Below are 13,813 nucleotides of genomic sequence, written 5' to 3'. Positions count from 1 at the left end.
AGGGAGGGAGGGAGGGAGGGAGGGAGGGAGGGAGGACCTGAAGGAGCGAACATGACGTTCGTCAAGCCGGCTCCGTGCGTGCCTATGACGACGTGGGCGCTTGCGAAGACGCGGACCTGACGCATCCAGAGCTCAGACGCCGCAAGGGGAGGGAAGGAGCAGAGGAAGAGGGACCTGCTCGCGGCAAGACATCCCCGTGCTGTCGAAGGGGACGAGGTGATAGGAGCTGAAGGTCTTCCTGGTGGGCAGTCAGATGGCGAGGGAGAGGAGCGATGGGAGCTACCGGATCCCTGCCATCACCTCCTCTGCGTTCACGATCTCCCGCACTTTGCAGCCCCCTGGTAAGGCAAAGGAGCAATCAAGAGGAGGAGGAGGAGGAGGAGGAGGAACGGGAGCGTGAGCAGGGGGAGAGGTAGATGACGGGAGGAGGAGAACTTCAAGCGTAGGAAGGGAGTGAAAGAGCTGACCACACCTGTTTGCAGGCAGGCAGAATACTGATGGGAATGCTGGTTGTTGCTCGGCTTACTTCATGACTCTCAGTCACACTTGCTGCTTGTTGTCTCCATGTCAAGCACCGCATAATGAAAACGATGTTCTTGACATCCCCTCCCGTTCCCTTCTCCTCGCCCTTCATCCTCTCGTGATCACTACCTAGTGCACTTGAAATTGACAGAGTAAGTTTCACTCTACACCTCTGTCTTGACAAGAACCACCGCTGACATTCACATCTTCACATGAACAGACGCAACAGAGCCAACACAACAAGACAACGTATCCAACGCACGTCAACAACAAACGCGCTGACAACCTCACCCGATCAGGAGAAGCTTGCGCAATTTTATCAGCAGCGTCGGATACCCCCTGTGCAGTGGGGTGGGACTGGGTAGATGGACTCTGCCATATCGCTCAGCAGATAATCCTAGAGCACAACACCTCAGCTCCGCTCTTACACGTCTCCAAAGTAAAGTTTCCCCGGCGATCGCTGCCATGGTCTCTCATCGTCTTTGCAAGGAGAAGGAGTTCTGCAGTACCACCAGACATCGATCTTTTGGCAACCCGAGAAGTTCCAGCAGCTCCACACTCCTTGTCGCACTCGAGCTCAGACAAGACTTTGACACCGCCTCTCCTCTCCTCTCCTCTCCTCTCCTCTCCTCTCCTCTCCTCTTGCTCTTGCTCTTGCTCTTGCTCTTGCTCTTGCTCGTCTTCGTCCTCTCTTCCCCACAGCTCCCCTGATCTTTCCTCGTCCGATCTGGTCCCGTCCCATCTCACCACGTGTTTCCAAACGACGTGTCAAGGAGCAAGACTGAATCTGCGTGCTCCTGGAAGTCTTGCAGGGCAAGGAAAACCTTCCAACGGCTTCACCTCTCGGCAGAACAAACAACATGGCGCACCTTGGGCAGACATTCCGCCAAGAAGTGATAGTAAGCATGACTAGACCTGAACCACGTTGAGAAGGAGGACCGCAAGGAGGATGTAGACCTCTGAAGGATTGAGATGATTCTCGACTGGTGAACCCAATCTCGTCCCTCCCCCTTCCCCTCTCCTTCCCCGGGACCTTCCATCCCCTCCATCCGTTGGGCTCCGGCCACGAAGCCTCCCAGCGAATTAGAGCATGTCGCTCAGGGTCCTCCGGATCGAGTCGAGGCTGCATGGCCATGAGATGAAGCATCCTCCTCCTCCACCCCATCTTCCGATCCCCCCCTCCCCCCGCTCCTCCCAATCATCATCATCATCATCATCATCATCATCATCATCATCATCATCATCATCATCATCATCATCATCATCATCATCATCATCATCATCATCATCATCATCATCACAGCTATAGATCGAGATGGCAGCAGAAGTCACCTTCACACACATAGTGAAAACTATCAAGGATACAGGCTTCAAATTCGAAATATCAAGTGCGCTATGGGCAATAGATCGATCCCTCCCACCTGTTCGGGAGAGAGCTTGTAAGTGAGCTGCTCCGGCCGCGCAAGAGCGTCCCTCAACACCGGGTCAAGCAGGAAGATCTGCTAGATGCCTCAGTCAGCAAGGAAGCCTCCTCTGCTTGCGGCCGGTTTTCCTTGCCCATGTCGAACACAATTCCCTCATACCCCACGACCTGCCGCACCGAGTTCAAACTACTCTCCTCATCCTCCGTCTTGCCCGCACCGCGGTCCTCAGAGCAAGGCAGTAGGCCGACCTTGACGTGTCGCTGGCATCCCTGCCATTCCACGCAGAGAAATCGACGAAACCTCCGCGGAACGAGCGCGCGATCATGGCCAGCTGAATCAAAGTAAGGAGTACCCACAACACGACCAGCCGCATGGCGAGAGGACCTGCGACTGGTTGACAGCGGGGAGGTTTGCAAGTTTCCCGTAATGTCTGAGGACATGCCGTCACTCCTGGACCTCCTCCTCCTCCTCCTCCTCCTCCTCCTCCTCCTCCTCCTCCTCCTCCCTCCTCACCTGATCGTGATTCCCTCCTCATCATAAGGGTCCTCCACGACCCTCACTCGCAGCTCCTTCGAGCTGACACAGCACATGGCGAGAAGCAGCAGCATCACCATCGCCTCTGCTCCCATCCTCCTCCTCTTCATGGTCTTCGTCGTCATGCCCTTCCTCCCCTTCCCTCCCGCCATCCTCGCCCGATAAGTCCCGCTGAGCTCATATGATCGCCATGGAAAGTAAAGGGCCTGAGCGGGGATGGGGTAACCTGCGGTAGTCGGGATGGGCGGGGGAGGGTGCGGGCGATCGTCATGCATGAGCGTCTTCGGGGAGGAGGAGGTCATGAAGGCGACGAGAGCGAAGAAGTTCATGGGCAAGGAGGTCTGATCCTCCCTCCTCCTCTTCTCCCTCCTCCTTCTGTCCCTGGTCCTCTCCTCATTCTTGTGTTTGCTCTCCCTGCTCGATCGCAGCTGTTGCCCTCAATTTCCCCTGTAAAACACGCCTCCTTCCTCCCTATACCTCCATGCTCGTGCTCCCATCCTCGCTCGCATGTGCTCTTTCTACCATTGTGCATCCTTGAATGCCTCCGAGCTGCTCCCACCTGCCCTTCCTGGCCCTCCTCATCGCCCCAAGTGCGCTCGGGTGTGGGCGTGTGTGTTGCAAGGGGCCGCCATCGCTGCCTGTATATGATTCGCACCTGACGAGCATGATCATGTTCAAGGTCGTTCACATCATCTTCACTGTGATGACCCTTCTTCAGCCGCCTCGCTGACTCCCCTCCCCTCAGAACCTGCAGAGGTACAATTGCGGCCCCGGCCACTTCCTCCCGGTCCTGGTCAAGGACTCCTGCGACTGCGACGTGAAGGAGGAGGGAGCAGGATATGTCATCCAGTCCATGAGATGGGGGCTAGTTCCGTCGTACACGAGAGCATCGTCGGCCTGGGAGGCCATGAGGGCAGGTTATGCCATGATCAACGCGAGGTTAGCGGTCAGCCATGGCGCTGGAGGGGTAACCTCCCCTTGCTCCAGGTCTGATAACCTTGTGCGCGTGCACAAGCGGCTGCTCAACAAGAGGCGCTGTGTTGTGGTGCGCTGCCAGCCCTCCGTGTCACCTGCTTTGATGGGGATCATGAGTCAGGTCATTGACGGCTTCTACGAATGGTTGGCTCCTGGACTTCGTTCGCCGCTGGATCAAGACAAGTCGGCGAAGTCGCAGAAGAGACCGTTCTTCATACAGTGAGAGATTGCTTGTCGGATCGATCATGGCTGACAGCCCGAGCAGGAGAGCCGACGGGAAGCCATTGTGTCTTGCGGGGTTGTACGACGTCTGGGAGGGAGAGAAGGTAACCGGGTTGATGTGCCTCAAGGCGATAAGCCTTGTGCAGCCTGAGGATGGAGAGAAAGAGACGAAGATCACCTCGTGCACGATCATCACGACTGAGTCGAGCAACAAGATGGTCAGCTTGACTTGCCCTGTGTTCCATGTGTTCTTGCCTCTTTCTCCTCACCCTCACCTGCTCTGCCTCCCTCGCTATCCCTTCCTCCCTTACTAATTCGTGCGCTCCAGTCTTGGCTGCATGACAGAATGCCGGCGATCTTAGAGGGCGACCAGATCGAAGCTTGGCTAGACGCTGAGGCGAACACGTTCGAGAGGTGAAGACTTACCAGACCCCTCCTGCCATCTCGTTGAGGTGCTGTGAAGCGTACAGGCCATCATCCGCCCTACAGCAAAGAGCTCAAGTACTACGAGGTTATCGTGAATGTGCATGGAGCATGCGGAGGATTGTGACGGATGGCAGGTCGCGGACATTGTGAACAATGTGAAGAACAATGTCCCCGAGTGCTTGTTGCCCCTCTCGTCGTTCAAAGAGAAACAGGTCGAGAGTGACGCTCGAAAAGCGAGTTTTATGATAACCATGCGCAGAGGGCGAGTGGGATAGCATCATACTTCAAAAGTCCGGTCAAAGGAGAAGGTAGGGAGAGAACATCGGCAGGAGTTTGATCTGATGCCACCGCTCAACAGGCACATGCAAGGTAGAAGTGAAGGAGGAGACGAAGAAGAGGCCATGGCAGAATGTCGGCAAGGAGGAGGGGGATGAAGATAAACCGCTGGACATTATCAAGAGGGAGATCGCGAACGAGTCGAGGGAGACTCTGAAGGCCAAGACAGAAGGTAGTCACTCCACAAGTGTCAAGCAGGAGGTAGGAAGCGTGCAAGGCGGCGAGCATCGGGTTTCCACGAGCCCGATTGCCTCTCCGATGCAGAAGCGGACGAGGCGAGCGGACGATGAGGCGGCCGAGGCGATGGAAGTCATCGACTTGACAACCGTCACTTCTGCACGACCGGGAGGAGGAAGAGATAGGAAGGAGGACAAGGACGCTGTCAAGAAAGAAAAGCGACAGAGCAAAGAAGGGCGATTGGTGAGTCCATCCAAGGAGGTTGCGAAGCCGCAAAAGACCATCAGTTCATACTTCACAATCAAGACCGAGAAGTAAGACTTCGCTTGTATTCGGTTCGCAGCCTTTTGAGCTGTTCAAAGATAGTGTTTCAAAAACTGCAACGACTTGAGTTTGAATTCTCCTACTGGACTTGTTCACGTCTCGACCTCAACTCCTCATTTACACACAAAATCCCTATCACCCTGTGGAATGCATACAAGTAGCCTTATCACACGCGAGCCGTCGATAAGCAGATATATGTCATCTCACAAGTTCGGATGTGGAACAAAAAACACACAGACGCCAAGTGATTCTGTTCTCCTCTACACAAGCATGTGTGGGGGCACCGTTATACCCTTCTCATGACATGATGCCAACAACTTGAGCAGCTCGATCCCTCGCTCGTACGACTCAGTCTTCTTCGCAAGAACCTCTGCTTCCCGCTTGAGAACCTTGGCTTTCTCGTGCTGCAGCTCAGCCTCTGCCTTGATCTTCGCCACCTCCCTATCTGCTTCCAACGACTGGTGGTATTTCTCGTCTGAACTGCGGAGCCATTCCAACACGGCACTGAAGTTCGAGTTTGCTGATCCGATCGCTGGACGATTGCGATCAGCCTTTCTGTCCGTATCTACCCTCTGCCGCTTGTTTGACTCCCTGGCTGTCTGCTGGTTTGGATGGGAGGAGCTCCTACCCTGACAACCCCCTCCATTCTCGTCGCTGCTTCCCCCACCATCCTCGGAATGCTCGGAGTGCGCGTACGACGCTCTTGACTTCTCCATTCGCTCGTCTGCAGCCTCGTGGACGTTGCATGCATCAGGCTGATTTTGAACTGCATTCCCCACACTCCTCCGCCCGCGCTGGGGTATGTCATCGCCCGCGGCCCCTTCCCTACTTCGATCATGATTTCTCAACCACTCGGACTTCTCCCTGGCAAGTCTAAGGTAGAGCTCATCTAGCTCATTCAGACCACCCTTCCCACTGCTTGCCGACTTGATGTACTTGTCCTCTGACCCATTTGCTATGATCGAGTCCACTGTGGAGATGACCTCTAGCCACTTGTCTCGGGTCGTACCCTGCTTCAGCCCCCCCGCGAAGGCTGGGTCTCGGTTGAGAAGATCTGTGATCTCTTTGTACATGCTACTCTTTTCCTTCGTTGCGAAGATTTTCTCTGGCGGCAACTGCATCATAGCCTGGACTAACTTCACCCTTCTGTTGAACCCGTCCTGCCCTGGCTGCCCCTTGAAGTTCATCCGAATGCTTGACTGAGAGTCTGGCAGGCGATGCGGTAGGGAAGAGGAGTCAGGGATGGAGGCAGAGGTCTCATGGGCGTCAGAGCCATTGGGCGGCTCGTCCATGTAGTGAAAAGCAGCTGCCATGCCTGGGCGGGAAATTCTTTTCGGTCCTCTCTGCACGAAATTTTGAAACATAATTTGAAATATTCATATGAAAATTTTAAATATTGACGCAGACATTGAAAAGCATTCCCAGGACAGCGGCTGGAGAGACGGGACTTTACCAAGGTTCGCCTCAGAGCTCAAACCTTTCACTCGGGCCCGGCGGGCCGCCGGATCCCCGGCAGTGCGCTGGACTCAGTGTATCTCTTATAAATTCATCATGTATCGCTCATACAGCATTTTGACCTTATACATTATCACTGCGTTCCCTCACCTTCTTGGGGGAATATGGAGAAGCCAGAACTGATGGTGGGGGTACTTGTGAGTAGGGTAGTAACATGGTGTGCAGACAGAGAATATGAAAATGGTGGGTACTTAGAAGATAAAATTGGGGTACTGAGCGTATGATCCTCCGATTGTGGGAAATTAGAGTTAGGGGTTCTTTATTGAGGGGGTATGCAGTCCTTTGTTGGCGGGATGTAGACTTGATTGGTGAATTTGTTGGGGAGGGTAGGGTACAGGTGCAAGGGGTAGGGTATTTATTATGTGTAGAAATGGGTAGTTGAATGCAGTCCAGCAGGGTAGGGTGGAAGCAAGATGCATGGGGTCCTAACTTTCGTCTGTGATTCGGTGGGTGGGTGGTGTTTGGGTGGATAGTGGGGTGCAAGAGGGAAATTGGTGTTTTCGACCTAGGGTGGGCAGATTTAAAGGTGGGGTAGGGTAGCTATTAAATCCTAAAGTACCCCTACAATTCCACGATTGAGGTTTACCATTGTCAGGGTAGGTAGTATTCAAGGTGGGTGACAGCAACTCAAGGGTGGGTAGAGGGTAGGGTGACAAGTTTGGGCGGAACAGGGCACGATGCTGCACAAGATAGGAAGGAGAGATGGGAAGGGAGGAAGGGGAAGGGGAAGGGGAAGGGGAAGGGGAAGGGGAAGGGGAAGGGGAAGGGGAAGAAGAGCAAAGCACAAGAGAAGGGGAGGAAGACAGAGACGACAAAGAACGGGAGGCGGGGTAAGAAGCATGGAGAAACTCGGGATATTGAGGGGTTCGTGAGTGTTGCTAAGAGACATGCAAGTCTTGCATTCGGCATGGCGAAGTTGATTCGCAATGTAAGGTTACGAGCATATCTCAACATGACAATGCTACTGAATAGGAAATATAGATGAATCCATTGTTGTAGCGCAGAGGGTCTGATACAATTAGGTCCAGGTGAAACCGCCTGTAGTTTACATGATGCATGGATCCTGATTTCTCCTTGCACTGCGATTTTGTCCTGTATAACCTCGCGAGCCATCTTTTTCTCTCTAACAAAGCACCTAAATTCTTCAAATTACAACATTACCAGGGAAAAACATATTTCATTTTCTGATTATGAAAGTATCCTTTACCTGCCTCTCGTATTCTTCACCAATTACATCTCAACAAGTTTCAATCATATTTATCGCGAACAGACAGCTTGTTTTCCTCTGCATGTTCGATTCTCTTCTTCACACACATATCTTACAGGCCAGTGCCAAGGACATGGTGGGACAAACGCCTACGACACCAACACGGGGGAGGAAAGCCGCCAGGAGCAACCAAGATGTCTTCCGCATTTGGTGCCTCGTGTCGAACCAAGAGCATTTTGAGGCAGAGTTCGATGAGCTCCCAGCAAGGTAGATATCATTGATCCAAGAATGCAGAGACGATGTCAAGAGAGTTGCTCACAACATCGCTCAGGTGTATCCCGCTGCTAAGGAGCAACAAGGACATCGCTGTCATCCCTGGAGGACACGAGAGCACACGGGAGTTTGCAGAGGTACATGTTGCTGTTTGGTCTTGTGGCAGCATTTGATGCTGGAATCAGTTCTGTAAGGAAGTGCTGACGCTCAAGGACGAGCAGATTGTATACACTGACGATCAGCAGCGATCGTTCAACGAGTCCCTTGGAAATTTTACAGACAGCGTGAAGGACAGAGTCCTCTCCTTTGCCTCCAAGAGCCAAGATGAGGAATGGCTGCTCATTCCATTCTCTATAACGTCCAGATTGAGAGACCTGGAGGTGGTCCTGAAGAGACAGCTGGGGACGAAAAACATCAAAATCGTCGGAGAGAGCAAAGAATGGATGTCAAGATTTGGAAATCGGGGAGTGATACACCGACACGTGAGTTGTCTCTAAGTTGATCTCTTCTGTTTCATGCAAGTCATTGCGTTGGATCAGGTTTCTGACCTCGACAAACTATCGATCATCGAAGAACTGGGGCTAGACATCACCGTCCCGAGGGGCTTCACTTGTTCCGATGACAAGCAGTTGCTTGTGAGCTTGCCTTCTTGACGAGGCTGTGACCTAACACTCCTAAAGGTTGCATTTCGACTGTTGACTGACGGAGATCCAAACGTGCAAGTTGTGATCAAGCCTATCCTGAGCAGTGGCCAAGGAATGCTGTCCCCATCCAGTGCCGAGGAGCTGAGGAAAGGATCATCTTGATATTGGTAGCAGAGAGGGTGACGATAGTTTTTTGTGTAGGTTTTATGACTTCCCATACGGTGATGTCATTCTCCAAGAATATCTACAAGTGGACAGGTCGCCAGACGGGATGCACGTCAGCCCAACAGTACAGTACATGCAGAACGACCTGTTGGACGGGCGTCCCTGCGAACGGATTATCATGGGTTCAATGACTTATGGCTTACGCTCTTGCACTGCAACACAAGAGTTTATGGACAAGATATCGTAAAGCATGCAACTTTGTGTGGGCGTTGATCCAATTGACCTGGTGTGCAGACAACATTCAAGCCGACTCGTGGAAGCGATTGCGCCGTCGGGGATGGGAGCTTTTGCCTTCACCTCAGTCGATGGCAAGCCGTACTTGACAGATGCTCATGCCGGCACCCTGTGCATGGAGCACTTCACCAAGTTGTTCCATGAGATGTACGCGAAGGACGCTCGGTTCTGCTCGTGGAACTTCTATCCGCATCCGGGAATGGACGTTTGGACGTAATGCAAGCAATGAAAGTTGTTTCTTCCTAATCCTCTCTGCTTGCAGATTGTGGACAAGACTGTGTGATCGCAACATTGCTTTCATGCCGGGCAAGTCAAAGCGTGGGGTATTCCCGCTCCTATTCTTGAAGAACACAACAGCAACTCTGATCAGCATCGGAGTCGATGACGCAGATGTCTCTCTCCTGCGATCGCAGGCCGAGCATGTTATGCGTCTGGTAGACCTCAGCAACAAGATTGAGTCTGTTGCTCTCAGTGAGAATCGCCGGCAGCTTTGGATCCAAAGTCCCAGGCCAGAGTACAAGCTCGTGACCCAGAGGTACAACCTTCCCAACAGGTGCATCGGATTGCTGCGACCAGGTGTGGATGTCATCGTCTTGCCTGGAGGACACGAGCCCACCAGGGAGTTCTGGAGTTTCATGAAGGATGTGTTGGACCTCGGAGAAGACCAGGTTATCTTCTCGTCCGGAGATTCCTACTGTCTGGATGACGACATCAACGAGACGATCCTGTCAAGGCTGAGAAGCATCATACAGTCGTCGGGGAACTCGTGGACCCTTGTCCCCTACATGGTTACGTCCAACTTCCAGCGGTGGGCATGTCAGCTTGCTGATCTCGATGTTTCCGTCTTCGGGGAGGACCTGGAGTGGGTGCAGAAGTTTGGATCGAAGGGCATCTTGCACCGCCATGTACGCAGCCTTGACACTCCTTCCATCATCGAGGAGATCGACCCCAACATCCGGGTTGCACGAGGATACGGCTGCTCCACAGTGGACGACTTGGTGGAGGCCTACAAGCTGCTGGACTGCAAGGAGGTTGTGATCAAGCCGGTGTTCGGGGCGGCTGGAGAAGGAATCATCTTTTGCAGCGAGCTCGAGCAGCTCAAGATGTACGACTTTCCCATGGGCGATGTTTGCTTGGAGGAGTTCCTCGACCTTGACAAGGCGCCGGACGGTCTTGTCTTGTCCCCCGCCATGCACTACAACGAGGGGGTACTCATCGGCAAGGGGTTAGTGGATCAGATCATGGTGGGAACAAGCTACATGGGATGGAGAAAGTCAGGGGCAACCAAGGTCTTCCAGAAGACAGCCAATCGATACATGCAAAACGTCATCCAGGCGACCAAGCCGAGGGGACCAGGAGGCGTCGATTTCCTTTCAGTCAACGGCCTTCCCGTCCTTTCCGACATCAACACAGGGCGATTCAATGGCGCTCATTTCCCGAAGCTGTTTCAGGCTCGCTATGCGCCTGACAGCTCGTTCTACTGCTGGAAGACAGCACCGGCCCTTGACTTTGACGTGTACGCCTTCTGGAGCAGGTTGGTCTCCAACGGCATCGCTTTCATTCCCGGCAAGTCCACGAGGGGCATCTTCCCTCTCCTGTTCCTCCGAGGTCTTTCAGGCCTGTACGTTGCCTTTGGGGACACAAACGAAGAAGCGGAGGCCTTGTACAAGCAGGGAGACGCCCTCATCTCCAAGTTCGACAAGAATGCGAGGATTCCGATCGACCTCATCGTCCCGAAGCCATCCTTCTTCAAGAAGGCTGACATAATGCGCAAGGCAGCCCGTCGTATCTGGGTCACCAGCTCCATCCCTGAGATCCGACGGCCGCAGACTCGCTACGAGTGCTCGCTCCGCCCTACTTGCCTGCTGCGTCCGGGACTAGACCTCATTGTCCTCCAGGGCGATCACGAGGGGGCTCATGACTACTTTGAGTTCTGCAAGGAAATTCTCAAGCTCGAAGACGGGCAGGTCATCTGGACTGCGGGAAATCCGTCGAGTCTGTGCTTGGACGACGAGATTGATCAGGGCGTGATCGATCGGATCAAGAACACCGTGAGCAACCAGTCGGACCAGCAATTCATCCTTGTTCCCATGACCGTGACCGACAACTTCCAGCGATGGGCAAACAACATCGACAACAGCAACCTAAAGGTGTTTGGGGAGCATCCGGAATGGATCAGCAAGTTTGGAGACAAGAAGGCGATCTTCCGTTCGATCTCGTCCCCAACCTCGCCATCGCTGGTGGAGTCCCTGCTGGGCAAGAAGTGCAGAGTGATCCGGGGGTTCGTGTGCGAGAACTCCGAGGAGCTGGTCTCAGCCTTCGAGGAGCTCGGGCTGCATGACGGAGAGACTGCCGTCATCCGGCCCGTAGACTCCGTCGATGGGCGGGCCAGCAAGATTGTGCGCAGCATCGAGGAGGTGAGGCTGTACGACTTTGCAGACGGCACTGTGGTGCTGCGGGAGAATGTGCAGCTGGACAAGGCGCCGGACGGCCTTCCGATCACGACTTCGGTGGCGTACATGAAGGGAGAGATCTTCGGGCAGGGCTTCACGGACGTAGTCAGCCTCGGGAACCGCAAGCAGTGTATCCGCAAGTCAGTCACGAGCCTCAAATTCCAGGATCAGATCACGTTGGCGGCCAACGCGATCCTCAAGGAGATGAAGCCTGAAGGGCCCGGGCTGTTCGACTTCGGGAGCATCGACGGCGAGCCGATCCTGTTGGAGATGGAGACCAACGTCTTCACGTCAATGCACTACGCCAAGCTCTTCCTGGAAACGCATGCGACGGGCTCTGTGTTCTATATGTGGAACTCACACCCACCCTCTGACCTCGACATCTGGACCTTCTGGAGCCGCCTGGTGGAGCGGGGGATCGCGTTCATTCCCGGGAAGTCCAAGTCAGGAGTCTTTCCCCTTCTCTTCCTCAGGAACCAGAGCAACTACGGCATCGGAACTTACATCTCCATCGCGAGCGACGACTCAGAAGCCATGGCCCTCAAGGAGCAGGCGGAGACTGCCAGCCGGGAGGTCTGTGTCAACCAAAACGTCGAGTCTGTTTCCCTGTCGCGGTACAGGAGGAGGATCTGGGTGCAGTCCTGCCCTCTCAGCGAGGTTCGAAAGCCTCACCGTCGCTTCCAGCTCGCCGCTAAGGCCATCGCATGCGTGAGGCCGCACTTAGACATCATTATCTTGCCGGGAGGATACAAGCCGATCAAGGAGTACTGGGAGTTCTGCAGGAATGCGATGAATTTGGACAAGTCGCAAGCGATCTTCACTTCAGGAGAGAACCTGTCGCTCGACGACGACATCGACGACTCCATCCTCTCGCAGCTCAAAGGCATCATCATCTCCGGCGAGGACAAGTGGACGCTCGTCCCCTACATGGTCACTCCCACATTCCAGCGATGGGCCAGCAGCCTGAGCGAGTTCGGCGTCGCTGTCTTCGGGGAGGAGCTCGAGTTCACTGAAAAGTTCGGCTCCAAGGGCGTCCTGCACCGCCATGTCTCGTCTCCAAACACCCCCTCCGCAATCGAGCAGCTTGACCCGAGCATCCCTGTTGCTCGAGGGTACCGCTGCTCCACCGTGGATGACCTGCTGGAGGCGTACAGGCTGCTGGACGTGAAAGACATCATCATCAAGCCCATCTACGGGACCGACGGGGACGGGATCCTGGTGGTGAGCGAGATGGAGCAGCTGAAGATGTATGACTTCCCTCTCGGTGAGGTCTGCGTCGAGGAGTTTCTCAACCTCGACAAGGCGCCCGATGGGCTGATCCTCTCTCCCGCCCTGCACTACAACGAAGGGGTGCTGCTGGGGAAGGGGCTCGTGGACCAGATCATCGTCGGCTACTCGTGCATGGGCTGGAGGAAGTCGATCGCGTCCAAGATCTTTCAGAAGTCGGCCAACCGCTACTTTCAGTCCATCGTGTCCAAGATGAAGCCTAAGGGGCCGGGGGGGATGGACTTCGTCTCTGTGGGAGGGAACCCCGTCCTCTGCAGCCTCAAGGCGGGGCGGTTCCGTTCAGGTCACTTCCCGAAGCTCTTCCTGCAGATGTACGCACACGACAAGACCTACTACTGCTGGGAGCACAGGCCGACAGGTGAGCTGCGTGCCTCAGGGGGGAGGAAGTGAGGCAAGGGGGAGAAGAGGTGCAGGAGAGAGGAGGAGGGGGAGCGAGGGGGAGAGGGATTGGAGGGGGAACGGGGAGGAGGGAGAACAGAGAGGTAGAAAGGAGAGGAGAACGGGGGCTGCGGCAAGAGGAGGAAGACGAAAGGTGTTCTGATCTTGACTTTGCTCTTGCAGAGGATCTTGACATCCAGACCTTCTGGAAGCGCCTCAAGAATGCAGGATGTAACTTCGTGCCGGGTCAGAGCAGCAGCGGAGTCTTTCCCATCCAGTTTCTGCGAGGAGTGGCTGGGATGTTCATAGCGATAGGAAGAGACGAGCACGCATGCATGGCGCTGCATGACAAGGCGAACAACCTGCTGAAGCCTTCGGTCCCTCCTCTCCCCGTCGTCTCTCAGCAGATGCAGTCCCGCTTCAAGCTCACCCTTATCAAGAACGCCGAGGCGATCTTTGCTCCCGAGGTCATCAACGCCAAACACATTCTAGTCGGTGGTACGCAGGTGACCTATCCTCCTCCTCCTCCTCCTCCTCCTCCTCCTCCTCCTCCTCCTCCTCCTCCCTCCTCTCCCCATCATGATCAACATACCAGCGCCATCGCTTCAACTTTACCTTCTCTTCCCCCGCCTTCCTGACAGAAGCTTGCAGGTTGTC

The 13,813-nt window shown here is 54.6% G+C and overlaps 4 protein-coding genes across 4 annotated transcripts in view; 2 read left to right on the top strand and 2 right to left on the bottom strand.

The window, feature by feature from the left end:
* GUITHDRAFT_141724 (hypothetical protein) overlaps window positions 1-2,590 on the bottom strand; it is a gene marked incomplete at both ends in the record, with an annotated part of 3,771 nt that extends 1,181 nt beyond the window's left edge. Inside the window, 13 exons of the mRNA XM_005828645.1 lie at window positions 38-116; window positions 175-238; window positions 284-338; window positions 652-715; window positions 814-894; window positions 1,032-1,083; window positions 1,270-1,346; window positions 1,556-1,645; window positions 1,855-1,890; window positions 1,944-2,021; window positions 2,164-2,277; window positions 2,331-2,376; window positions 2,460-2,590. Coding sequence (XP_005828702.1) covers window positions 38-116; window positions 175-238; window positions 284-338; window positions 652-715; window positions 814-894; window positions 1,032-1,083; window positions 1,270-1,346; window positions 1,556-1,645; window positions 1,855-1,890; window positions 1,944-2,021; window positions 2,164-2,277; window positions 2,331-2,376; window positions 2,460-2,590 — 967 coding nt within the window. The remainder of the gene's footprint in view (window positions 1-37; window positions 117-174; window positions 239-283; window positions 339-651; window positions 716-813; window positions 895-1,031; window positions 1,084-1,269; window positions 1,347-1,555; window positions 1,646-1,854; window positions 1,891-1,943; window positions 2,022-2,163; window positions 2,278-2,330; window positions 2,377-2,459) is intronic.
* A 428-nt stretch (window positions 2,591-3,018) lies between these two features.
* On the top strand, window positions 3,019-4,729 carry GUITHDRAFT_141723 (hypothetical protein; the record flags this gene model as incomplete). Its single annotated transcript, XM_005828644.1, has 10 exons — window positions 3,019-3,159; window positions 3,226-3,419; window positions 3,468-3,674; window positions 3,721-3,781; window positions 4,006-4,091; window positions 4,167-4,188; window positions 4,238-4,315; window positions 4,363-4,411; window positions 4,462-4,611; window positions 4,638-4,729. 10 exons carry the CDS (start codon window positions 3,019-3,021, stop codon window positions 4,727-4,729), a joined length of 1,080 nt encoding a protein of 359 aa, XP_005828701.1.
* A 471-nt stretch (window positions 4,730-5,200) lies between these two features.
* GUITHDRAFT_141722 (hypothetical protein) lies at window positions 5,201-6,253 on the bottom strand (the record flags this gene model as incomplete). Its single annotated transcript, XM_005828643.1, has 1 exon — window positions 5,201-6,253. One exon carries the CDS (start codon window positions 6,251-6,253, stop codon window positions 5,201-5,203), a length of 1,053 nt encoding a protein of 350 aa, XP_005828700.1.
* A 1,708-nt stretch (window positions 6,254-7,961) lies between these two features.
* Window positions 7,962-13,813, top strand: part of GUITHDRAFT_74499 (hypothetical protein) — a gene marked incomplete at both ends in the record, with an annotated part of 7,313 nt that continues 1,461 nt past the window's right edge. The window contains 8 exons of the mRNA XM_005828642.1: window positions 7,962-8,072; window positions 8,121-8,417; window positions 8,475-8,570; window positions 8,616-8,698; window positions 8,781-8,987; window positions 9,039-9,251; window positions 9,301-10,701; window positions 13,476-13,662. Coding sequence (XP_005828699.1) covers window positions 7,962-8,072; window positions 8,121-8,417; window positions 8,475-8,570; window positions 8,616-8,698; window positions 8,781-8,987; window positions 9,039-9,251; window positions 9,301-10,701; window positions 13,476-13,662 — 2,595 coding nt within the window. The remainder of the gene's footprint in view (window positions 8,073-8,120; window positions 8,418-8,474; window positions 8,571-8,615; window positions 8,699-8,780; window positions 8,988-9,038; window positions 9,252-9,300; window positions 10,702-13,475; window positions 13,663-13,813) is intronic.

Source organism: Guillardia theta (assembly GCF_000315625.1).
Source record: "Guillardia theta CCMP2712 unplaced genomic scaffold GUITHscaffold_57, whole genome shotgun sequence".
Taxonomy (NCBI): domain Eukaryota; class Cryptophyceae; order Pyrenomonadales; family Geminigeraceae; genus Guillardia; species Guillardia theta.
Note: the sequence above shows the minus strand (reverse complement) of the source record. Positions and strands in the feature narration are given on the sequence as shown.